At 39.4% G+C, this 26,719-nt stretch overlaps 1 protein-coding gene across 1 annotated transcript in view; it reads right to left on the bottom strand.

Moving 5' to 3' along the window:
- Positions 1 to 26,719, bottom strand: part of LOC132257796 (uncharacterized) — a 129,429-nt gene that overhangs the window by 5,426 nt on the left and 97,284 nt on the right. The window contains exons 6-14 of the mRNA XM_059754827.1: positions 20,759 to 20,965; positions 19,572 to 19,717; positions 19,332 to 19,482; positions 18,092 to 18,222; positions 17,598 to 17,757; positions 7,648 to 7,869; positions 7,367 to 7,504; positions 5,437 to 6,072; positions 5,224 to 5,361 (exon numbers count right to left, since the gene is read on the bottom strand). Of these exons, the coding sequence (XP_059610810.1) occupies positions 5,224 to 5,361; positions 5,437 to 6,072; positions 7,367 to 7,504; positions 7,648 to 7,869; positions 17,598 to 17,757; positions 18,092 to 18,222; positions 19,332 to 19,482; positions 19,572 to 19,717; positions 20,759 to 20,965 (1,929 nt within the window). The remainder of the gene's footprint in view (positions 1 to 5,223; positions 5,362 to 5,436; positions 6,073 to 7,366; positions 7,505 to 7,647; positions 7,870 to 17,597; positions 17,758 to 18,091; positions 18,223 to 19,331; positions 19,483 to 19,571; positions 19,718 to 20,758; positions 20,966 to 26,719) is intronic.

Raw genomic sequence — 26,719 nt, 5'->3', positions numbered from 1 at the left:
GTTGAGATGATGCGGAGCAACCGAAATCATACACTTTATGTGGTCTCTAGATCAGTATAAAGTGCTTCTGTTTGAGCATAAAATGGATATGATTTATTTTGTTGGGTTTGTGCTTTTGTGTGTTGGAAAATAGAAAGATTTCAACTTAACATCCCCACTATTACAGCACAAGAGAGAGGTTTTCTCGAGACAGCAAAAAGCCCCGAGAGAGGAACGTTCCAATGAAGGGAGAAAATGACGAAAAACCCCCATGAAGAGTGAGTGGGAAGAAAGCAGATTATCTCCATGGTGAAGATGGCATAGATGTACTGGAGAAGTGAAATGGGAATTGGCTAGAAGAATTTCCCAGTTTATTTAAACAAATGATGGCCAAGAGGTGGGAAAAGTTTTGAGTTTCAAGTAGGATTTCCCGCTTTCACCTTTCATGTCATCACATTCCCCAGGAAGTCTTCTGAAAACCTCTTCTCTCTTAGCCTCTCTCTCTGTCTTTTTTTGCTGCTACACGTCAGGACAATACATAAATATCTTCCTGCTTTATCCACCCACTCATGTTCCCTTCTTTTTTTTCCTTCCCATCAGGAGCAGCAACAAATCCGCCCCAGTTTGAGAAAATGTGGGGAACAAACAGTGAATGAGGGAATAAAAATATAAGAACACGGAATCATTCATTATCGAGTACAAATAAAATTATACTCTGTCAACATTATTTCCTGATTCACTTCCCAGTAAGCCCCATTTCACCTCACATACTCCCCCTTCTCCTGACCCACTCACCCACTGACATTCCCAGGGAAATTCACATAATTCCACATGTTTGGGATTCTCGCGAGGATTCCTAAAAGGGAATTCACAATAAGCTCGTGTTCACGGGTATTAATTGAAGGGTTGTTTGTAGGGTGAATTTATTTCACATGCGGCTTTCTTAGCTCATTGAGAATCACTCGAGTCTGTTTCTTCCCAAGAAGGAGATAATATAGTCAGTAGAAGTGATGTACAGCTCAGCAGAAGTACTTAGGAAGTGGAAGTGTTCAAAAACTTACAATTTTTCTATCCTGTGTGCTTCTTTTATTGACTAATCATCCCGATTCTTTGTATTTGTTTAGAATTAAACGAAGAAGCAATAATTTTCTAGGTTATGTAACGAATCACAGACGGATTTAGTGATTATTTCGAATTCTAGCACGTAAATTCTTATGCTAAAATCGACAAGATTGCTAGTCACTGACCAAATTAAGTATTTGATGCCAAAAAACACTTAAAATTGTGTTGAAGTTAAACATAACCTCAAAGATATTGATTGAGACTTGAAAAATGTTAATTTAGATTATTTTCTGTACGATTTCGGCGATTTAGATAGATTTTATCATCTAGAAAGCTCCCAATTGAAGCCTTTTAAGATCTCTTAGTGATATTTTTGAGGTTATGGTTGGGAAAGACGCTGAAAAAAGCGATTTTAAATTAATTCTTACAGAAATGTCGCATGGAACCTTAAGATATTAATTATAATTTGCGATTTTTTGTCGTAAAAGTCTAAAAATTTCAAGTGCCGGAAGTGTTAGAAAGTCGTGTACAAATCAAGGAAATATTATCTCCCCCTTGGATTCTGTTTCTTTCCACTGAACGTGCAAAATGTGTCTTGAATCCACTGAAGTTTGCAAAATTGAGAGATTTTATTCAACACAAAGTACAGTTTGTGGAAAAATTACTTCACACTTTTCCTCTTTACTTGGTCTAGTTTGCATTCAACATACTTAACATATGTATGCGAGAGCATTTTGCCTCCACAAACATCCTTAAATCACTATCCAATAAATTTTACATTATCATTTTGTAACCATAAATTCACTACTTTCTCACCACCCCATAACCATTAAATGGCTATTTACGTAAAAGAGGCTCAGAGCGCTCCTTTTTTAGCATGCTCAAAAATCATATCATAAATTTTCAATCACGCTGCAAAACCGCATGGAATTTTTTTTTTCAGCAGAATTTTATCTCCTCATTTTGCAGCAGTTTTTGCGGCATCGAGAAATAGCAATAAATTCCATTGACACAATTTCTCATCATATATGGGGGGGGGAATTCTTCTCATGCGGTGTTCGATTCGCTGAAAATTTTTCCTGCACGAAATTATGCAAAGTTTGTGCAAATAAATCTGCTGGGTGCCACTGTAAATCTCTCCATGTGCGGCCATGGAGTATAAATGACAGAAAGTGTAGCCAAAATAATATTCCTTTCCTTTCCTTTGGCGATGCCAAGAGAGCGAGAGTCACTCTTGGAGTCTCTGGCACAAGAGGAAAACACAATAAATTCTTGTTTCTCCTTAATTGCTCAATGGATGTGGAGTCGACGAATATTCTCATGTTATTCCACATATCAAGTGGGGGTGTGTGGGGGGGTGGGGGCCGGAGAAGGGAAGTTCAAGAGCACTGAGCAAAAGATGTGAATGAGGGCGAGGAAAGAAAAAGTTTTGTGACCCAACCAGTGAAAGTTAATATGCTACAATAGTCGATAAAATATTGCCATATGTCCATTAGATGGTAGGCTCTCTTGTTTGAGTGTAATAAAATGTGATTTATATTTACTTTACGCTATATAGCGCTGCCATCCGGAGGGCGGCCGAAGAGGGCAGATTAGTGGAGCATTCACCCCATCATTTGTCCATAGTACACAACCAACAATACACATCATCATTGTATCAAACACAATATTAAGTATCTCGGGGCTGTTGCTGCTCCTTTTGTGCGCCCACTTCCCAACCGCCCCCTCGACGGAGGCCGGCCTTCAATTTGCATCACCGGAAATAGAGGGATGCTGCGTTGGGCCCCTTTTATGGCTTCGCCAACACGCAAAATCCTCAGCGGTTTTGCCTCCTCACCACTCGTTGCGAGGAGCTTTTCATTATCTTCTTTTATTCCCCTAATTTTGAAGCACTTAAACCGAGGGGAAAAGGATATCAGACACTTCAGTGGAAGACAGAGATAATATTGAAATTTATGATCATCCAGTAATTATATTTAGAAAAAAGATTTCCCAGAGGAAAACACCATGGATCTAACGAGGGGATGATGAATTTTAGAGTTTATTTGCGATAAAAATAAAAGGAGTTATTTGACAGTGTCTTGAGAATTGCTTGCTTCAATTTCCAATAGATAAACTTTAATTTCAACGAGTGGATTGAAAAATATGAAAAGTCGATTTTTCATAGTAGAAAATTGTCTTAAAATACAATCAAAATACCTCTTTATTATTATTCTAATAATATATTCAGGATTTTCCTGAAATTCTCATAGATTTTAAGTGAATAAAATGTTTGTATATTATTTAAAAAAGACTTTGGGAAATAATATTTCCATTTTTTCTATTAACTTTGCTATATTGGAGTCAAAAATTACAATAAAATATCATTAAATCAACTGAAAAATTCACAAAATAATTATTTCAGGGTAAAATTAGCGCATGAATGAACAATTGGAAAGCATTTTGAGGTAAATTTCACAGCGATATTAACACTAAATTTCCCAACTTATGATTTTTAATGCCAATCTTGAATTTATGAGAGGAATTGAAGCGAAAACTTCTATTTAATACTCTTATCAACGTTTCAAAATCAAGAAAAATTTAAGACACATTAATTCCTGGGTGACAAAAGAAAATCGCAGCATCAGGATTAAAGTTGACTTGTGGTTTTTAGTGCGACTCTCCCCTAAGACAGTCTCTCAAGGTGGCGCACTGTTAAGGGATGGTGCGCTTTACGTTGTCAGTGGCAGAACTCAATCACATTTGCACAAATCATCTACTTTCTCTTCGTGCTTCAGTGTGCAAAGTAGGAAAAATGATAATTTTGGGGTGGCTTCTGACGACGATATCAGTGCGATGGCACACACACACTTGCCATAAATACACTTCAGACCAGGAGGATCGCACAACAATGGAGTCAGGGGGGATGATGGTTGCCACTCTTAAAAACACCAAAGGCTGGGGGGACACAATGATGTGACAAGGCGAAACGCATGACTCTCGTGACGATATTTTGAGCTTTTCGTTGTGTTAAAAGCTAAGAAGTGCTCTCTATCTGTCCTGACTATCGGCGAGGAGGATGGGAGTCAAAAACATCCCCCAACGGACGGGGGGCGAGGAAGAGGGAAGAAAAAAGAGATGGCAAAAAGTGGTAATAACATTCGTTTTTCCCTCTCTAGCCCCAGAAGGCGCTGTCTTGCTTCATGCCATTCGAAATGGTGAAGAAGCGGAGTTTGTTATTTGTGAATTCGCTTCTCAGATGATGGGGCTTATGTCTAGCATTTCCTCTAACTAACATAATTCAATTTAGAAAAACTGTTTTTTCTTCCTCTCCATGTACCATCCATTGTTGTCCCTCAATGTCTCCTCTGTGACTGGCTAATGCAGAGTTGTCACTCCCACTGACATTGTCTACCGTCGCCGGAGACACTTTTTGCGTCAACTATTGCACTTGAGATAATAAATTGAGGCCCTCGTGCTGAGAGCACAATTCAACTATCATTTAAATTGTTGTGTCCTGAGCTTTCCGAATCTCTCAGTCAACATCATAAATCACCAAGGGGAAATTCACTTGCAATTTCAGACCGAAAACTTTGTGATTATTCGTGTTATTTTGAATTTTAAAAAATTACTTTATGTATATTAATTCTAAACTTAAGTTTGATCAGCTGATCTGATGATGAAACCAGCGAAAATCTTTATTTTCGCGCTAAAATTTCATTCTCTCCTCGACAGGATCACGCCAGGACGTCATAAAGAGTGAGAATTCGTGAGAAGACATAGAAAATCATTCCAAAATGCAATATTATTAGCGTCCCCCACGCCAACTTTACTGCCCTCTAGCGGGAATATGACAAGAAAATATTGATTTACATCTTCAAAACTTGATTTTCATCCCTCATGAAATTATAGTTCACCTCAGAAATCAATGATTTCTAATTCTCCAGTGCAATTTGTCACTGGATTTGTCTTATGGGGTAGAAATATCTGGGACTTTTTCACCATTTATCGATGGCCGGTGAGGGTGTTAAATGAAAATGTCAGAAAAATGATTATTGTTGACCAATGACATGAGTCAACAATCCAACTGTCGATTAGTTGGCAAGATAGGGGCTCGTGTAGCCAAACGGCGTGGTGGGTGATGAAATAGAATGCCATAGAGATGGAGGAAATATCAAAGTGTGTGGATAAATTGTCGTTTACCTGTTCTCTTTTCCGCCTCATTTATGGCAATGTCTTCCAGCACAGTGGCTTCTGAGCGTCCCTTCTGATTTACACTGTATGCGACAAGATGGAGCATGGGGGCTGAATCAATGTATGCAGAATCCGATGGGGTGAGATCTGAAATGGACGACAACACGGGGCGTCAGGGGTGTGTGTGTGTGAGTTTGGGTGGGCGTGAGAATGCCAGCGTACCTGCCAGGTCTATCCTGAACAGCGGTATGTCGACAAAGGCACTTGAAACATTTAATCGGAGCTTTTTTGTCCGGGAATCATAAGCCTCGAGGATGAAAAATTGCGGTAAGCCACCGTCATAGCCAGCCACACACTCCAGCTCCATAGCGGTGGGAGCCGTTTCGAATGCCGACATGGACGGCGTCAGCTCACCCCCGGGCTCCACGGGGATCCGCGCCTCAGACTTGAGAAACTGCACCCCCGGCTCGCTGCTCACCGTGGATGTCACGCCTGAGCTCCTGACCTTCTCATCCGTGGCATTTGCTGCGCCGCCCCCGCCCGACTGCCTCTTCGACATTCTCCTATCGTCAGCCCTTGAGCTGCCGCTCGGCAAATTCAATTTGGCCCTCTTGCCGCCCTCCTGGTCGCGCCTCCGCGGCGCCGTGAGGTTCTTTTGATTAAATCTATCAGACTGATGCGTCCTCCTGGCCCCACCCGGCGCTGCCCGATCCCGAACATACTGCGTGTTGATGTAATTGCTCTCTCGGTGATTCTGGCCACCGTGCAGAGTGGTCGAATTGCCCGGGCTCATCATTTGCTGCTGCGACGACATCAGATACGAGCGCAACGTACAGTTTCTCAGCGGCGATGGTTTGGCTGAAAAGATGAAGTGAGGATAGACACTCCAGAGTTGCCAGTATTGTAGATAGGCTTAAGGATAAATATGTAACATAACAAGGAGGAGATAATACGGCTAAACAGATGCTTTCAGAACGGTGGAAGTGCTTTAAACATGCATTTCTCCTTTTTTCTTCCCAAATTTAGGTTGCAATTGTATTAAAAAGACTCAATTTTTAGTTTTATGACCTTAAAAAACTGATAGAAAAATAGTATTTAAGAATTATGTTAAGTTTCCAGCAGATATTTTGATGTGATTGAATCTAGAAACCTCTCGACTTTTGTGTATCCTTGCAAGAATAGAAATAGCAAAAAAAGAAATGTAGAAAAAAGTATCCAGTATGAATTTACACAATCAATATCTATGTGAAGTGTAGGGGTGGGTGAATTGTGGAAAAAGAATGAAAAATAAAATTTAGAGCTTTTCACCCTGGGTTCGACATTACAGAAATTTCCATGGAAAATTCACACTTGGTTGCCTCAGTGTCGAAACACTCAGACACTTTTAGGTGAATTTCTCCCGAAATCTCTTCATCCCGGGCCAAGGACGATGGCGGATGGAGAGGGAGAAACACTTTGGGCTGCTTAAAGAAAGGAATTTTTCTTCAAAAATCATATGAGGTGTAAAAAAAATTCCTATAGAGAAATGGGGGAAAAAAAATAGAGAAAGTTATGAAGGTCAAGCAATTCGAAGAATTCACCCAAAGTGCTAGCAATGTGCTGTAAATTTTCACCCTCACGAGTGCTATAGGGCTCGTGGGGGGCGGGAAAAATTGGGAAAATTTGATTTGAAATAGATGATTGTGGATGTGAGAGAGAGAAATTCCAATCGACACACGTGATTTTCAATGATTTACACGTGTGAGGTGTATTCAACTGAACTTTTTCCATCGACATTCTCCCCATTTCGCGCTGACAGAGTTGGTCGGTGGAAGAGTGGAGAGAAGTGAAATATAATCAAATGAATCATTATTGATATGGGATTGAATTTCTTTTCTTTTTTTTCTTTCTTTCTCACTCACGAATCTGTTCTAAAAATTTTCCAACAATTGGAGGAAATTCCTCATGTCTTCGTGCCTCTTTTCACTCTTTCTTTCTCTCACTTCCTCGCCACTGCATTGGCGTGTGGCGATGGTTGAGGCACGAAGAGAAACTTCCACCTGCCATGAATTTTTCTCGCACATCCACCGAGAAAGCTTTTGTGGTGAAATTACGGGCAACAGAGAAACAGTATTTGGACGCTGAAGGGTGTGGGTAAGATGGAAAAAGTTACCTGCAGGAACAACTTGAAAAATGCATGGTTCTGTCTGCTTCCCAATTGAATTTCTCCCCCAGCATGCAAGAGTACCATAATCCCTTTCATTCTTCGGCGTGTACACCAGCTCACTAACAGTTTCAATGGAGTTTCGCACTGCAAAAGAATACCTGGATTAATCATGTGACACACATTTTCCATCTGATCCCCCAATTCATTTTACGCCACCCTCGCCCCAGTCTTTCAATGTCCACTTTTCTAAATCACAGCCCAGCAAAGAATTCCCACTTTTTTTTTACCGTCCATTTCCGTGTGCGACGAATCGCCGTGACCCATTGATTGGGTGTCTTGCATTGTGACATAGTGTCCAGGCGGCACCTCGAAGCGCTCTCCGCTGCTGGAGAAGGTCCATTCGAAGTCCACAATGGGAGGATCTGCACTAACACGACACGGAATGGTGACAGATTCCTCCAGAGAGGCTCCAACAATGCCAGCATTTAGTGCCGAACACACCGGAGAATCTGCAAGGAAAAAATCAAATTTTGAATAAGTTATGAATTCGTAAAACTGCGTTGCAAAATTGCGATTCATAACATTTACGAAAGCGGGAAATTCATTTCCAATTAATTAATAAGGGCAATTAACATATTACGTCGTGAGAAGGCAAAGTAGCCGGAAAATTCATGTGAAACTCAAGAAAACAGACGATATTGATGATATTTTCTGGTCAATAAATACAGATTGTTGGCATTTATCTGGCCTTTTGTGTGTTTCCAAACATCCTTCGAGCCTTGCCAAGGAAATTGATTGCTTTTCCAAAGCATTTGCATCTCTTGGCATTGAAAACATCTTTCGGCAAAACGGAAAAATACGCTTCACTGACATTAAAGAACATTTTCTTACGTCAACGTGGAGGAAAATGATCAGAAATTGGGCGAAAGTTGGAATATTCTACCCTAAAATATATGAAATGATTTTTGACAGCTGAAATTTGTATTAAATAAACTCCCAATCAATTATAAGCTATTAAGAGCATAAAGTTGTAACGTAAAATCGTGGCTTTTATGAATTGAAATTCAAAATTCGTAATGTTGCAACGACTCGTATATTCTTGATTGATTAATAACTTAGACAGTTTTCTCTCTAGCTGTGAAGCTCTTGGCAATCGGCTAGATGAATAATCTCCATCAGATATCATATCCTTGGGCAGGCCTTCAAAGGATTCACTCAAACTAAAGCATCTGTTCTCGAAACTCCAAGTTCTGTCTGATTATTTAGTGGGTAATAAATGTAATGAAAATCATACGAATGGTTGTGGAATTCCAATAAAAACGCCTTGAAATGAATATGCAGAATTCTCCTCCACTAAATGGGCAGCGCAAGAGAAAGTTTGAAGAGTGGAAAATCAAGTGTGAAAAGATCTTTGGTGGAAAGTGTTGAGCCAATAGTGAATCAGATGAATGTTAGCAACAAGATGTAAAATCCTCCCTTCATCCTTTCATGTGGTGAGTGTGTGAATTCTTGCCTCGAGTCGATGTTTGGGGAAAGATTTCATGTCAAAGGCTTCTTTTAGCCATGCAAGGCGCGCTCTTCGTGAGAAGAGCAAAGTCGTGTCTCACATTCTCACCATCAAGAATTCTCCTAGACGGATTCATTGGTGAGCACGGTAAGATAGGGTGAAGTCATATAAAAAAAGACAATATGCTGCCAATGCGGCATTTTGGGGGATAAATCACATGTTATGGGGTTGGAAAGGGACCAAGTTATTGGCAAATCTCTGGGTGTTCGCTCTCTCTTTTCGCTATTCTTGTGCACAGGAGAGAAAAGTAGAGAGAGAGAGAGAGTGAGGTGAAGTCTGGGTGGTGTTTGGGAAGTGCGATAGACGAACTTTTGGCATGGAAGAAAAATTCACAACAGCCACGGAGGAGATTTACGAAGAATTGAAATTTCCACGCAAGGAAGAAATGAAAATCCTTTAACTTTTCAACCAATTCAAATTGATCTCTTTTCTCCCCAACACTTTGCGCGATAGTTGAAGCAGGAAGTTTTCCTTCATCCTCTTCTTGCTAACATTTCCACATGCTATAGGATTTTCATTTGGCACTCTGTGGCAACTCTGATCCACAACTGCCAAGAAAGTGCAATTTAATTCCTCATAAGCAATTTGCAAAATCAATTTTCAGGGGCTCTAAAAGCTCTGGTCGTTATTGAACCACCCATAGGATTTCTTAGCAAAATGGGACTCTTTGAGAAGAAACATCTTTCCATTCTCTTCAGATCTCACAGTAATTACGATTAGAGCGCTTTCAGTGAAACTATTGGTTTTCTCAGGTGAATGAACATGAATAGATAAGCACTCCTATGAATACATTACCCTAATGCAGAATCTTGTCCTTCAAGCCAGAGCTTTCATCCCCAATTCTCGGGGAAAAATCACAACTGCAAAATCTAGAGTTGGAGAGAAAGTGCAGAGGGAACAATTTGCCATTTAACTTTGTAAATACAGAAAGTTTTTCCCATCCTCAAATACATCTATAATTGGCCAGTTTACCAGACAGAAAGACAGACTAATGGTCAGAGTGGAAGTTACTGTCTTGTTCTCAACAATTCCAACTAGTCCGCACCCTTCTTTCCCCCAGAGCGTCTTAATTGCTTCTCTCACGTACACTTGAGAGAACCTGTGCATACAACTATAAATTGGTGTTGATACAGCATCTGATAGTGAAATAATTCTCAAAGTATTAATTAATGGCGGAAAGTGAGGTGCATAGTGAAAATGCTCACAACATTCAGATTGCTTGGAAGAAGAATTTAAGAAGGAATTTTCATTGGGTTAATTGCAAACTTTCCACCCAATATCTTCACCACACAAATTCCACTCCGCCAAACAATCAAGGTGCATAGTTGAGAAACCATTCTTGAAATATCTCAAACCGAGATATGCATAATTCCACACCCTTTTGCACAATTTAGTAGCGATGCTCCAGCGAAATGAGATTATTCTCCAGCTGCAATATCTCAAGTTTCCCTGGAAGAAATTCTTCTAGTGTTTTATAGCTTCTCCACCGAGGGCTAAATTTTAAAAGTTATGAATTTTGGAGCGCAACGACGAGGAAGTTTGCAATATTTAATCGTTCGGAGGAGTTGATTAATCCCACCAGGATTTCCCTAACTATTAATCGCACCATTGAATCACCACTTCAAGATGAGTCTCCACTTTAAGGAGATGGAATTTTTAATTACATCTTGCAAAGTTATGGCTATCCAATATTCGTTTATTAGATTTAAAGAATTCAATATGGGTTAAACTAGCTCATCATTCGTCTCTTCATTCAACTCTGAAAAGGGATGAAAAAATCACCAAGAATTCAACTTTCATCCCTGAGATTTTCGATCACTTGCCAAGTTGCGCTTCATTTTCTCCCCAAATGATATCTAAATTGAAATTTCCATTTTCCCCCACACCCCGAATGAGACTCAATTACCAAACACACTCAACATTGAGCCGCCTCGGGTGCTAAATGTATTTGTAGCCTGAGAAACGCACTTCCCGTTCTTGTATTGATTAATGCGGAAGGAAGGCCACGTATTGATCCTTTCTGCTAGCACAGGATATTCCCACACTCTCTATACCCTTTCTCAGGCACAAGTGCCGAAGCCAATAACTTTCTAACATGTTCTCGATGCCATTGTGGGGTACATTGGAGAACCCCTGAGTCTGCACAATTGGAGGCAGAGGTCAAAAGACTGCTGCTCTCCTCATGTCCTTGCGAGATAATTGTATTTCAACTTTTTTTTCCCACCACTATTTCATGCTTTCTCCCTCTTTCACGCCCAGAGAACCAGAGGGAATAGATCTCATATTTCACTTTAGATTTTGGAATTTCTAATTAGTTTTCCGGCCACTTTTGCCATAAAGCATGGCTTGGGAGTCTTTGGTGAAAAGTTTTCACAGTACGTGCTTAGCAGAGCAGTGAATTGTAATTAAATTATATTGTAATAAATAAAATTATTCTCCTTATTCTTCAATTAATATTAAAAGATTGTGTGCGCCACTGGCGAATGCGAATGGGGAAGGACGAGGCAAGCAGCAAAAAAGGGCCTCCTCGCGCCCAGGAAGAAGGATCTAATAAGAGCAAAACCATTATAGAATAAACTTTGCAATAACGTTGTAAGTCTTTTATCTGTAATGACGGTATAAATTTATATAGCGACTGTGTGTCACTGTGTGTTTCATTTCTTTATAATGAGAGTGGGTCGGCGTGGGTGGGCAAAATTAAATTGTCATTGTGCGCCTGGTCTGGGGTGTCCGGACGGGGTGTATTAGGCTGCGGCGACAAAAGCGCCAAATGACAGCAGGAGAGGAAAGAATTGCGACGAAAGAGGTGGACAAGGAGCGACTGCTGTGAGGGCTGCTGTAGGCGCTGCAAAAAATGCCGACATCCACCCTTCAGGGCTCCAGATGGTTCCTGAGCTATCATTTTAAGCTTATATTGTATGATGTGACAGGCGCAAAAAATCTCTCTCTCTCTCGTCCAACATTCATGTGCCATCCTCACGGAGCACCACAACCCTCATTACCCCTAGCGAGGAGGCCGTTCGCCACCGAGGGGCTGTTAATTCGCGAGTTGTGGCGTCTCAGGCTGAAATCGGGGTGAAAGTCGGTCTGTTTATCCATGAGAAAGAGGCGTTTTTCAATCGTGAAAATCACTATCCAAACAGCTGTGACACGACCAATTACAAACCCCTCGTGAAACATGAAGTATCTCTGATGTGACACCCCTCTCGAGGGATATAATGACTTAATACTCCGCAGTCATTGTCAATGTCCCTCATCATATTTCTTGCGTGCGCGACTTTGACACACTCCCTCGCTCCAGAAGATCACACCAAGGGTGGCCGCCCCTGGACTCTGGGGTGGAAATCCTGACAATTTTTCACTCGCACGATTTCACTCGTCGAAAAACATCATTTATCTGGATACGGCAGGAAATTCCGCAAAGAACTGCGGGTATATATACAGAGGGAGGGATCTTCTGCGCCACGCTTCGGCGGGCGTTCTTGGGATGAAAATCAAAATAAAAAGTGTGAAAATTCAGAAAAGGGGTGGCAAGGGCTGCTCCGGAACAGCACGCACGCCATCCGAGATGATATGGAGGGAAAATGGAACATCAATTGAGAATTTATTCCGCTCACCATGCGATATGTAGACTGCCAGAGTACATTTTGTTTTCGATTTCTCAAAACATCTTACGCAATTTTTCCCGCCCCCCAAACCAACCCCCTAATATTCACGTCCATGAGCAAGAAACTTCCTTGCGCACGTCTCTTCCCTTTCCGTGGATTCCATACCAAGGAAGCCACAATATTTTACTCAGTTTTTTTTTGAACTTACAGAGCCTTAAAGGATTCACAGTGATATATTTCAATAAATGTAAAAGAATGACTTCACGCTGTATGTAAAAAAATAAATGCAAAACACTTTAATATGAAGATAGTTTTTCGTATATTAGAATCCTTTTTTTTCCTGTATTTGTAATTTTTTCATTTGTCCCTCGTGAGAATCACACACTTCCCTGAGGTTTCCACAGCTTAACGCCGGGTGCCTTTGCGCCATCCGGCTTCTTTTTCACTTTCCCTTCCGGATTTGTGGGTGGTCGACGGGGCGGAATGTGTGCGTAATCGGAAAATCTCGAGATTTGAAGGAATAAATAAATAAACAATTTTGTATGTTAGTTGATTCAATGGATGGAATAATAAAGTTTCGTGTGTGAGTCCTCGTCCATCCGCACGAGCCACAATTTAATACATTTTATTACTTTCTTATTTGCTGTTGATTTATTTTATTTATTGTAAAAAAAAAGTATTCCCGCAATAAAAGCAGAAGGAGAAGGAATTAATTGGAGGGGATAAAAGTGATTTGGTGTGGATTAATCGGAGTATTTGTACACATTGAAGTTATCCAGACTTTTCTTATGTGGTTTTCTGGGTGAGATCTCGAAAGCCAGCCAAGAAAATCCCACCAGTGTTGTGTTGAAAATTTAACCGTGATTGTGAGTGACAACTCATTAGTCTTCATAAGAATGGCAGGCAGTCCTGCCCATCAGGACTCTTGATCTGGGTGAATTGTCCTCGCGCTCATAAACTACTTAAGTGAAGGGAGAATATCAGCCCAGCCAAATATTGTCCGACACCACGCCTTTTGCGGAAATTTGCCATCAGCCTCATAGATTTTCACTCTCACAATTAACATCAACTTCCTGCTGACACATTAACCCCACCTAAAAGCGCAATATTAGCTCCTTGCGACGGTAAACATGATAGACTTTTCCGCACAGAGGCCAAAATACACTATATGGAACTCTAAATCCACTTCGTTGTGTGTTAGTTTTAACGAAAAAGTTTCTGTTGAAATGAAATTATTTCATATTATAAAAGTCCTTTGCAATTTTCACAAAATTCTCGAGTACATTTTAATTATTTCTAGAACACACAAAGCATGAGAAAAAAAAATCGATTGAGCTTTAGAGGGAATTTGTTTGCATTTTCCTTCTACACAATTGAATTTCATACTTAAAAATATACACCCAGCATTTTATGCTTCTTCCTGAGAATTTTATAATTATCCCAAAAGCGACTTTACATGTTATTTGAAATGCAAATAAGTTTTAAAAAGGGAAAAATCGTAATTGGTGCACAAGTGAAAACTGGCACAAGAGTCATTTGGGGTGGAGAATGCAGAAGTACAGTGAGCATATGGAGGAAAATTTGTATCTTGTTTGCCATGTGCATTAAATTGAAAACAAAGTATATGGTATGAATGTAGTGAAATAGGTCGGAGTCTGGTAGTATTACGCCCCCTTCTTCTGACAATGGCACAACTCCTTGACTTGGGATGTAAATTTCAAAACACTTTAGCACATTTATTCCTTCTGCAAAATTGTATGCGGAGAAGAGCTGGAAAGACGCACACGTGGAGCGCCCATGATGTGGGGGCGAGAATGAGCTTTTTAGAGGTATTTTGCATCGTGAACCATATCTCAGCAGACACTTTGTGAATATTTCTTCCAATTAGACAAGGGAGAAAGTACAAGGATAGTTGTTTGGGGGATTGTATGCTGTATGGGGAAGAGGAAGAGCATCTGGTATCTCTGCACTGTTTTCCTCAAGCATTCTAAAGTAGTGGATGCTAAACATTGTGGAAAATTGATGGTTCTTTGTTGTCTTTTCCAATGGAAAATTCAGTGGGAAATGACTTTAGAGATTATGTGGAATATTTGCATGATTTTCCATCTCAAGTGTGTATGTCGTCACGTGGGGATTTGGGTTGAGGGCAGGGTCATGGGGATTGTTGAATAAAATACATGCATAGACTTCTTGAGACTTTCCAGACGAATTGCGATGCATACTGCTGAATAATTCTCGTGGGAATCGTCAACCTTCCTCAAGTCTCCATCCCTTTTTTTCCCCTCCCTTTTATAGTTGTGTGAAAACTGACGAAAACTTCTTCCTACACTTTTCTAGTGATGAGATGATTTTGTCTTGTTAACAATTTTTTTTTTTCAACTCTTGCGCTCAAGATATCTTCCAAAAATCTTACAGACTTTCTCCAGAACTTTTCTCACTTCCACGACTTGGGCGCAGATTAAATATTTAAGCGCACTATAAATTGAGCAAAAGTCTGTGAGAAAACTTGTGTTTTCAGCAATGATTGTTGGATGGAATTTTTCATCAGTATTTTCCGCATAAATTTGCCTTCTGTGCGTCGTTCATTATTATTAATCTTTCGGTGCTTTTGGCGAAACTTCACCCAAAATAGCCTCACCAATGAGTCAATTAATGCAATCGCCATTCATTTGAAATCAAAAATTTACTGCCTCCTTATCGAAAATACAGCTCACGGGATGTGTCAATGAAGGGAGATTCTATAAAACACCCTTCGTCGCATTTTATACGAAGACATAAAAAGTAAATCGGTCACAAAAGTGAGATGCTTAAGTTAATGAAACCACCAGAAGGTGGATGAAAATCGTGAAATGTCGATAAATCTCTGAGATGGATGAAATGGATAATGATTGAAGGAAAATATTGATGAATTTTGTGCTGGTGATAAAATCAGTGTTCAGAGAGAAAGGGAGGGTGAGAGGGTGAGAGGGCTGAGGAATAGGGGATCAATAATTACATGGTGAAGAACGGCGTATGAAAGGCATCCAAAAGAGTGAGAATACTACAATGGCAAAGATTTCATTGCCCCTCTGCTGATGGTTACAAAAGGGAGAAAATTTCTCGCTGTTAACAACCAAAGCAAATGGGTGCCCCACTATGGAAAGTTTTCCTTTATTCATGGGCCAGCGAGGGGTGGGTTTGGGGTGCAATAAAGGCGGAGGATGTTGATAGAGCACACCCAAACAATATTCATTCTATATGGAGCACTAATAAATATTTGATGAAAAGACAACGAGCGCCAGCCATAATGAAAACTGGTGTTGAATAAACACCGAAATTTTCTTTCATATTCTTCTCCCGACCGAGACACTTTCACACCTTCAGCGTTTACCTTTTTACCCACAGTGTGCGGTGTGTCATTATTTGCTCTTGAGATTCGCCACCGTGACTCAATTAGATTGCATCTAAATTCCCTTCTTATGCATTTTCCCATTTTCCACAGCTGACAATATTAAAGCTCCTTCGGTGCAATTATTCAAGATGTTAGGGGAGATGAGGGCATTTTTGACCGCAATATCGTTGGATTTGACGCTGAAGTTATTATTAATATTATTATTATTATTATTATGTTTATTCTAGATTTTCAGGATTTTTCTACAATTTAAATAGAATTTGAATGAATTTTCATCAAATTTTGTCATATTTTTGAATTTTTTCATTTGTAAAAATTGAAAAGAATTATTATAAAATATGAAAAATTAATTTTTTAGAATTATTTTGGATGAAATGAACTCAAAGACTTTATAGAATAATATTTTCAGTTTTTTTAATAACTCTGCCAAGTTTCACTAAAAAATTATAAGAATTCCATTTAAATCGACTGAAAAAATTCAAAAAATAATTCTTAAAGAACAATTTAAGCATTTTAATGAATGATTAGGTGTTTTAAGTTAAATTTTGAGGATGATTTTGATTTTTCATTGCTTTCGATTCACAGGTTAACTTAAAGGCTGGATTGAAAGCTCAAAAATTGAACAATTAAATATGAAATTAAAAATTCCATTCGTCTGCAAAAGTACTTTTTGAAACTACAAGAAACAGAAGATTAGTGGCCTCGACTTCCCCTAAATTCAAACGTTGATGAATGACTATGCGCACTTAGACGCATAGTAAGAAATTAAATATTTTATGATCTCAATAAAACTGAGGTTGAGTGAAAATATGGATTTTTATTGAGTCAATTAGCAAAGAACTTGAAGCGAAATGATGGAATTTAATCAGCAAAAATCGACCAAAGGCATGTTTATTAAAATCTTTATGTCGCGACGTTTCTTGATTCCAATTATTCTTGAAATTCTTGCTTTCTTGCACATTAAATTCAAAAGGTCAAAAGGTGGGTGGAAATGTTATATTTTGATACACGTGGAGAAATTTTATTTTAAATTCATTAAACAATTACGACAAAATATCGTGGGAACATCAAACGTTGGGTTTCTGTGGACAAAATATTCTGCAAAATTAGCATTTTGCAGAAAGAATTGCAAAAGAAGCTGATTATTCATTTATATTTCTTCGCCATTCACGGTCTCATCTTTTTCAATGTTTGTTGCATGAATAATTCAGGGGGAATTGAAATGTGCGACTGGCGCACAGGATTGCGGGGTGGAAAAATGCCAGAGTATATACGAAATGGAGCGTGGAAAATTAAGAATTTTCACTCCGGAAGTCGAACGCGCTATCGCTTAGCTGTGTCTCAAGAAGGGTGGGCAAAACTTCACACCAAAGCTGAACTGTTAATTACGCGTAAGTGGTCTCGCTGCTGCTCTGCACTAAGTTTCAACCCCCATCGCTTTTCTCCCCTTTCGTGTGAGTTAATACATCTCAAATTGCGTCAACACGCTGCGGTATAAATAATAACAAAGTTGGGGAGTTTATCTCGCGGAGGCGCTTCCACGGAGCTTTCGCGGTGTGGTGGAAAATTTGCATAGAGCAGAAAAGGGGTTGACGGCATATTTGCTGGGGAGCTTCTGTGATTTATATATTTGTCGATTTTGAGAGAATGAAATGTGTGTGTTCGACTTACAGTGGATCCGCAGGGTGACAGGTGAACTTTGCGTCTCTCCACGATCATTGGCTGCAGCACATGTGTATTGACCTGCGTGATATCGCGCCACATGCTGAAGAACGAGTGAACGTGTAGAAATTATTACACCCCATGTTACGTTCTGCACCACTGGATTTCCCTGGAAAATTGAGAAGAGGTTGAAGGTGAGACACTTTGGGGGAAAAATGGCCAAAAGAGCGGAAATGAGTTTGAATTAATTGAGTTTTGCTGCAGTTGCAAATAACGCAGCACTGATGACTTCCACACTTCATTCTTAATTGCGCCCACCTTCCCAGTCCTCCCCCCCTTAAACTGACGTGTCACATCTCTCGACATCAAAAGAACCCCTGAAAAAGAGGGCGCACACCTCTTGGCAGAAAAGCTGTGCCAGAGAGTGAAGCTTCTCAATCAATTAGCGTGGTAAATGGCTGGTGAATGGCTTCCACCCGAGCTCCGATGAAAAATGTACTTACATCGTGTGACCAAGTTATGCGGTGCTCCTTGGGATTGGCTTTTATGTGGCATTCAAAGTACACGTCGTCTCCTTCCTTAATGTCGTCAGGATTTAGCGTTGATCCCAGGGATAAATTCACTTGCGGTGCATCTGAATGGGAAAGAAAACGATCAATTTTGGGGAATTTGCCAGCCACCAATCTTCCCTCTATCTCCATCCAATTTCACTTAATTAATGCTCCGGTATTTTATGCCATGCCACTCTTCTTTTCTGACTTCTCCTGTCCTTGAGCACCCCATGGAAGATTTGCTAACTGAATTGAGGAGGGAAGGATGAAACCTCTCGTGCATATTGCAAAGTTAATTTTCGCAATAGAAAATTCCCGAGGCCACAAAATATTTTCGCCACAATTTACTTTTTTCTCTGATGTTAAAGGATTTTTCACAATGACAAAAGACTCTCTATGGAAATCTTACAATGTCCCTTAACATTTTCGCCCAGAAAGCTTATTTTACCTCTCCTCTCACCGCTGTTTGTCACCCATTTTCGGTGGGGAAATGAAAAATTTTGAATTTTCTCTTCAATTACATGCACTTCACGCGCGCGGCGCAATTTTACTGCTTTCTTTGTCGTGAATTTCTAGCAAGAAAAAAAATGAATATAAATTTCTTCAACATCACACTGAGAACTCTGCGTAATATGTGGAAGCATTTAAGGAATTTTGTTTAAGGTGTTTGCTGAGATAATGGACTTTTGGCTTTTCACTGTGTGACCTCTCTCTTGAGTAATACCAAAACATCAGTCAAGAAAATTGTATTTTTCCCACTTTTCACCATATTCTCGGTCTTTTCATTTCTGTGGCCGTTTCTTTTCATCTTTTTTTTTGCCACCTACTCAAGGAGAGAGAGAGTGGGCAAGTTATTTGTCGTAAACACAGGGAAAATGAAATTCCTACCTACTCACTCTGAGTTATTGTAGTGGTGAATTTTTTGTGGACAAATATAAGAGTAATAAAGAAAAATTGCACAGACATTGGCCAGATGGATTAAGGGGCAACACAGTAGCGAAAAAGAACTAAATTATATTTTTCCCAAGTATTTCTCAGGTGAGATTCTTGATAAGTGTTCATTAAAATTCGATGATTTTCCAACTGGGAGAGTTATTCTTACATATTTTCTGTTTTTTCGTAAGTTAATCTAAGGTTTATGAGTTATTCACCCTTGAGATGTAACGCTGTTGAAGAAGGAATATAAACTTACACATTATGTTCATCACCATGGAGTCCTCGAGGGCAGAATTTGGGAGGCGTGGATTGGAGCCTTCGCACTTGAGAATTGTGCCATCGTCCTCTGGAGCTGGGCGAAAGGTGAGCTGAGACGTTGCAACGCTCGAGTTTGTCATCTGATTTATCTGCCAGAGAGGAATATTGCCCGAATTAAAGTCACACCCAGAGAAGCACGCATGATCTTTTATGGCGCAAATTTTACTGTGTCACTCACCTTCCCACGCTTAAAGAGTCGATTGTTCTGCATCCATTTGACTTCTGTGTCAGGAATGGAGCCATTGACATCACACCGTAAGCTGTACTCCACCTCCGATACGAGCTGTCTTGGCTTTTCCGATATGTTTACGGTTAGTGGTTTTACTGCAAAAAGAAAAACCACCATCGTATTACAATTCCATTGTCGTTGACGCCCCAGAAAGCACATGTAAAAGATATTCGCTCAAATGAACTTATCCTCATTCTCCTCGAAGTTCAATTTTCACATGCCAGTGATTGTCGATTCATGAAATTCCACCCCAAAGCATTTCACCATGGCGAAAAAATACAATAACGCCAAATTATTCAGTACATTTTTGACAATAGAAATCACTTCAGGCTCACAAAATTATACCAAATACACGCACTTTTACAGCTCATGCAGTAATTTGGTGGAAATGCGATTGAATGAAATCGCTCAGAGGGAAATTCTGCGTTGAAATGTATTATAAACGTTATTCCTGCATGTTTCCCCTCTGGATTGTCATATTGATAAATTCAATATTTTACAAGAGCGCGTAAGTATTTTATATACAAACTTTAACTGTGCTTTGTTTGAAAATATTACTCACTATATTTTGCAAAAATATACTCAAATTCTTATTTATTTGGAGGATTTTAATACACAAGGGGGAGATAATACGGAAATTTCAGATTTTCTGTTGGTTATTTTACTCTCATAAATTAATTTTTATCCAAGTTCTAATTTTGACATATTTTTCTAGGTTTTGTAATTGATTTGAGACTAAAAATACCCTAAAAAAGGAATTATTACTCCTCAAATTTAAGTATTTTCATTTTATTGGTACAATTGCGTCTTTTTACTTAATGAAAATTATATTTTTAAGAAAAAATGCTAAAGTGAAACATAACCTCAATTTTTCTCAAGCATTAATGATCAAGAAAAATACGCAAAAGTGTAATTTTAATTGAAGAAAATCATAAGATATTGTAAGAAAACGTGAATATCAAAGTTATCAGTTAGATTTGAGTTAGATTTCGGTCAGATTGTAGTTATTAATTGATTTTAGTCTTGTTATAAACATGTAATCTGAAATTATCTTCCCCTTGGTTATTTCAAATATATTCTAAAACTACCAACTGAATAGCAGCAATGTCACGGATCTGTGGAAATCAGATACTCACACAGCATTTCCAACCGGACACTCCGTTCGGCGGGTGGCACGAGTTTAGTGTTGGACGCCTGACACTTGTAAGTATTGTTGAGGGCGTCTCGGCTCACATGGTTGATCTCCAGGCGGTTCACCGTCACGTGGCGCCCCATCGAGATGCCCGTGCCGGTTGACAGGGGCATCACGCCGTTGTACCACGCGACGCTGGGCTCGGGCCGACCTGTAGTGACACGGAGAGAGAGAGAGTGAGTGAGAGACTGTGCGTGAGCATCGCGACCAGAGGCGGGAAATTCATTTTGTGCACCCACTTCCTGTTACCAGCGACCATAAAGTTTTCCACCAGCGGAAAAGGGCCGAGCAAAGCGCTCGCAAATGTTAATTATAGCGCAAAATTTATTTTCCATAACTCACCATATGCCGAAAACGCTAAAACTTGTACCATTACCGGTGGCATAAAATAAGTGGAAGAGGAGTGGCTCTCATTTGAAAAACATTATTCCGATGGGGGCGCGAAATGCACGCCAATTTTAATATGCCTACTCGCGACGTGGACCCTGTGCCATTTTCACCCTCCCCCTCCAGATTTATGATTTTCATGCCGAGAATGGCTTTTTAATAAATAATTACACAATATAATTTTCCATCTCCTCATTTGTAGCTTTTTCAATTAATTCCACGAGGTCTCACACAATTGGGCGCCCAGGAGAGCTCTTTAATTGTCCCTCTGGTGGTAATGGAAATTCCCACGCAAATGGTGCAAATTCATTTTCACTCCAGGATGAACACAAAAAAAAATCCCGCATAAAAGTTTGAGAGCTCAACTCTCGAATTGGATATTTGTGTGTGTGTGTGTGTGTGGGAAGCATTGTGGGTGGCATTGCATCGCGCCCACCTTTATTAGGAATGCGACGCTCCCTTGGCGCCTCGTGAGGATCGTGAGGATTCAAATGCACCTGCAGACGAAAGTTAAATATGCTCTGTCATCGTTTAAAAGACATTAGCTGACATAACACTTTGGCGCCCATTGCCAAGTGTGTGTGTGTGTGAGAGGAAATGAAATGCACAGAATTTACCTGCAAATGACACATGAAATTATTACTCGGCGGAAAAAGCCAAGTGGTGGTGAGACTACATAAAAAATACAAACATTTTTGCAACCCTTTTTACTGGCGCGCGGTTTTTTTGTCTCCACCCAACGGAGATAACAGGGCTCAGAGTGGGCAGGGAAAAAAAACACACGTCCGGAGAAAAGCAATTTTATTATTCGATTTCATTTGCGTTTGCATCGGTAATTGATTTTATTTGGCAGCAAGTGGAGTGGAAAATATGGTCAAAATTTCATGTGTGACATACGGGAGATAAATGAAATTTTTTTTTATGCAGAATCGCGTAATTAAAGTAATTCGTTTTATCGCTTTTTGAGCACGAGTAAAGAACAATTTTCCTGGACATTTTGTATCGGAAATTTTCAGGATGAGAATTGAATCAAAAATTGTAAATTGCGTAGTTGAATTTCGTGAGAAAATTATTTTATACGCATGAATATTCAATGAAGTGAAAAATATAGAAAAAAAACACTTATTTCGCTCTTGTTATTCCTTGGCTGTTAAATTGGTAATTATGCTGTCTTAATGAGATTCATTCATGCCATAAACTTGCTTCTGAATCTCCACTAAAATTGGTCCAAAATGAAAATAAACAATGCAGCGATATTGAAAAGAATGTATTAGCAATTCTTATCTCATAAGCGTATTTTCGCATAAATAGCAAATGTAACAAATTCTCGGCATTTCGTATGGATGAAGCGAGAGGAAATTATCTTGATTCCCACCCCCATCATCACCACTCGCGGCAGCATCGAGCAGCAGCCAAAACTCCCAGCATGAAAATTTTAATTCCATTTGAAACTCAAGATAGAACATGAAATTGGATGCTGCGAAACTCTTGGGCTAAAGGCGTGAGAGCTTTAAACCCCCCCTCTTTTTGTCTACTTTTCAAGTAGATTGGAATTAAGTCTATGCAATTACCAATCCTTCCTAGGAGACTATGCATTTTATTTCACCATTCGAGCGTCTGTTTCGCACCCTTTCGTCGAATGGAGACAATATATGTACATGGCAAGGGTATTCGCGGGGATTTTTTGCCTATTAAAATATTGTTTGTTGTAATTTGATGTGACACTGAACTACAGAATGTAATTTGGCTTGGTGTAAATTCCTCCAGCAATGATTTTCACTTGAGCCGCGCCGCAGGGCCTCGAGGAGAAAATTAGATAAAGATTCTCTCCCATAAGTCCTGACGAATCCTTTTGCGTCTCCCTCTTAATTTAATTTGTGTCGTCACGGATGACAGAATCAAGAAGCTGTGTGATATTTTCTCTGTGGTGACATCTGCTAAGATACTTTCACCATTGTTAATTTCTTGCGCTGATATTCTCTCCCCTTCATTGCAGATTGCTGAGCACCAGCAGAGCTGATTTCACTTAGGTGGGAATCCAATAAAGTATCCTCCGCCAGAGCAGTTCAATCAGAGAGAGAGAGAGAGAGAAAGAGAGGAAGTTCAATATGAATTTTTGGTGGTAGGCAAATATTTTCCCAGTCTTCCTCCGCTCCTTTTCACTCAATTAACAACAATGGGAAGAAGACATGGAGAGATTTTGCCCGAGCTTTTTCGTCGCCCACACTTTTAGTGCAAATCTCAAGGGGCAGATATCACAGTCGGAAGTGGTGTACAATTTAGCAGAGGTTGTTGGGAATTTTAAGGAATTAATTGTAACTTTGTAAAATCAATTTTCTTGCTTTTCTAGGTTATGTGATTAATTTAAAACAGATTCTGTGTTCAAAAAACCCTCAAAATTGTGTTTAAATGCAGAATAATTCTCTTTCTCTTGGCATAATTGAGCATTTGTGTTCTAAAAACTTCAAATTGTTTGAATTTTAGAAGAAACAAGCAGCTTTAAAGTCAAACATTACCTCAAAAAATTTTCTTTCCTCAGTTATTTCTGCGTTTTGTACTTTATTATCCAGTAGAAATATTGTGATATTCTCTAAAATTACTCATTTCTGAGTTTGAAAGGATTTTAATTAATCCAAGAAGATTTTAAAGTTGATTTTCATAACCTCACAATTTTGTCAGAATGTTTTTAGGCATTTTCGGAAGATAAAACCAGGAAATCAAGACAGAAATTGCTTCTGAACAAATTGTGAGACATTGAAATAAGTTCATGAAATCCAAAATCTAAGAATTTGAAGAGCTTAAACCTCTTCCAATGTTTTCTGAATGCCTTCAAAGGTGTTCAGAAGTGTCTGAAGATTCTGCACAGAGGCTAAAGAAGTGTCTGGAAGTGGTGTACAAATTGAAGAAATATTATCTCTCCATTGGCAAATCCGAATCCATATCATCAACCTTCTTGGCAATATCGCACACGTTTTATTCACATGAACTGAATAATATTCTCTCTCTCGCTCTGTCGATTTGAATGTGAGGAAAATGTTCTTTTATAGGCCGGAAACCATGGTGTTCCGGACGAGGTCGCTCACCCAGTGTGTGTGTGTGTGAGTAGTGTGTTTTTGAAACGACCGGAACTTCGCATACGTTCACCACCTCTGCCTCACCTCTCTTGCATCCCGAAAAGGCAAATCCTTCTAACCATTAATGTATGTGTGCCAGGAGCCCCAATTACATATAAAAGCCGAAACCTGAGGCTTATATTCAAAATGATATTCGCTTCCGGTATCCGTCATTACTCTATTCTTCTTCAACCCTCCGCTATCGCGCCAACTAATGATACTGTGGGAGTCATTGTAAAACACCTCCAGGGGCAAATTAGTGGCAAGATCTCACGAAAATATTAAGTGAAATTTTAATTATTTCCACTATTTATCCGACAGCTCCCATGATATCGAGTTCCCACACAGTTTAAGCATTAAGCAAAGGCATTAACTTTGCCGAGGGGTTGTGTTTTATATGTACAGTTGCGAAACATCCCCCCAGCGTGTGTGAGTGTGTATGAAAAATATCAAAAGTCATATCCGCATTTCTGGGGTATAGAATTAAAGACACAACTTCTCCAGCATTAGAAATGGGATTAATTTGTCTCACAGTTCTTAACCCCTTAGCTTGATTTGCGCAAATTCTTCTCTTTTGTGGTCCCCAGAGCCCTGGGACTAGTTGGCCCCGGGGTGGGAAATAAATTGAGTTTATGTGAAGCACGTGAAGAAAATTACCTTAAAGTTGATTTTGCGGAGAGACAAGAAATGACGGGAAAATAATCATCAATAATGTTGAGCCTGAGAGTTTTTGCACGGAATTTCACACAGCAAAAAGCACAAACTCAGATAAAATATTGTAAAATTTCACCCACACGTTCGCTTTTTTTTCCATCCCCCCAACTTCTCTCCTTCGGCATTCTATATTTTATTGCATTTTATGAAATGTTTTTTGCGGCCTAGAAGTTGGAAGAGAGGAAGAGTGTGCTTGGGAATTGGATGCGGATTCGCAGTGGAGAGACAACGCAGGAAAAGCAGTCAGTGTGAATTTCATAAATAACAAGCGTTAAGGAACTGTTTGACAATCGCCGGATAATAAATCAAAGAACTGATGGAAGGGAGACATCGAAATGGGTCGATGGAGCTCTCGAGGAGAAGAAATGCCACAAGATGCCTCCTCTGGGAACAATAACGTCATCGTTTTTTCCGGGCGTTATCCTCTATTTTTGCGCCATTTATGTATATTTTATGTAGATGGCTCACGAGGGGTCATAGGTCGGGTGTGGAAAATGAGGAAAAATCCATAGAGCCACCCAACTATCGCCGTGGCAGCGAGGGGTGGTCGACACGTCGACAAATGGGCAAATAGTGAAGAAGAAGCACCCCTTTTGCCATGCGATGTCATCTACTTAAAGCCACTAAATATCCTGGGAGCTGCCGCAGGAAGGGCAGACGAGCGGAATGAGAAAAGATGCCTCACATTCTGAACACTTTCTATAGTGATTTATCACCCTGTAGCATTAAATCTTCAACCCCATCGCTGGCGAACGCACAGCCACCCTCAAAACGTATGAGTGTTGAATGTTTGCCGAGGGTGCTGGCCATCGAGGAAAAAAACCAAGAAAACTCCCCGCCATCGACCATTCACACTCTTCAACATATTTTATTTCATTTTATTCCCATAAATTTGGCACATCGCAAAATTCACCCTCTCCCCGCCACACCCAGAGATAAGTGAAGATTCTCTCCCCATCACATGGACGCCGTTGGCTTTGAAAAACTATAACCACATGCTTATTTTTTTATTGTGACCACAAGACACATGCCATTGGCAAATGATAAAATATCATCTCCACCCCTTCGAACGACAATGTTGGGCGTGAAAAATGTGGGTCATTTGGGGGTATTTTTAAAAAGCAGAGATACACAAGGTTAAATATTGAAGGCTCTGCTTCTGTCATCGTTGGAAAATTATATTTTCTCACTGTGATATCGATGGGTGAATGGAAAAGAATCAGACGTCAAAATTACAATTTTTTGGAGAACGATTTAAAAAATTTTGCATTATTTTGCTGCTAAATTCGCCGAATTTTAGCTCAAACAACTCGCCAATGATTTAATAAAATGATAATTTTTGCTCTAATAATAATTATTTTGTGATTGTTTCTGATGATTTTATTATTATTTATTAGAATTTTGACTGAAACATGGCAAAGTTAATGAATAAACAAAAAATATTATTGTCCAAAAGTCGAATTTAAATAGATTTGGCGGAAAAATCAATTTTTAATACTGTTTTTAAACATTATATTAATTATATTTAAAAAACGATATATTTTCCTATTTAAAGTGTTTTATTAACGAATATTTTAGGAAAATCTGGGAAATCTAAAATTAGGGTATATTAAAGAAGCGTTTTTTCACAGTTTTCGATTCATCCGTCGAAAGGTATATAAAATCAAATATTTGAATTTCAGGTGAAGTAT

The sequence above is a fragment of the Phlebotomus argentipes genome, unplaced genomic scaffold (genome assembly GCF_947086385.1).
Source record: "Phlebotomus argentipes unplaced genomic scaffold, Phlebotomus argentipes genome assembly scaffold_4, whole genome shotgun sequence".
Classification (NCBI taxonomy): Eukaryota; Metazoa; Arthropoda; class Insecta; order Diptera; family Psychodidae; genus Phlebotomus; species Phlebotomus argentipes.
Note: the sequence above shows the minus strand (reverse complement) of the source record. Positions and strands in the feature narration are given on the sequence as shown.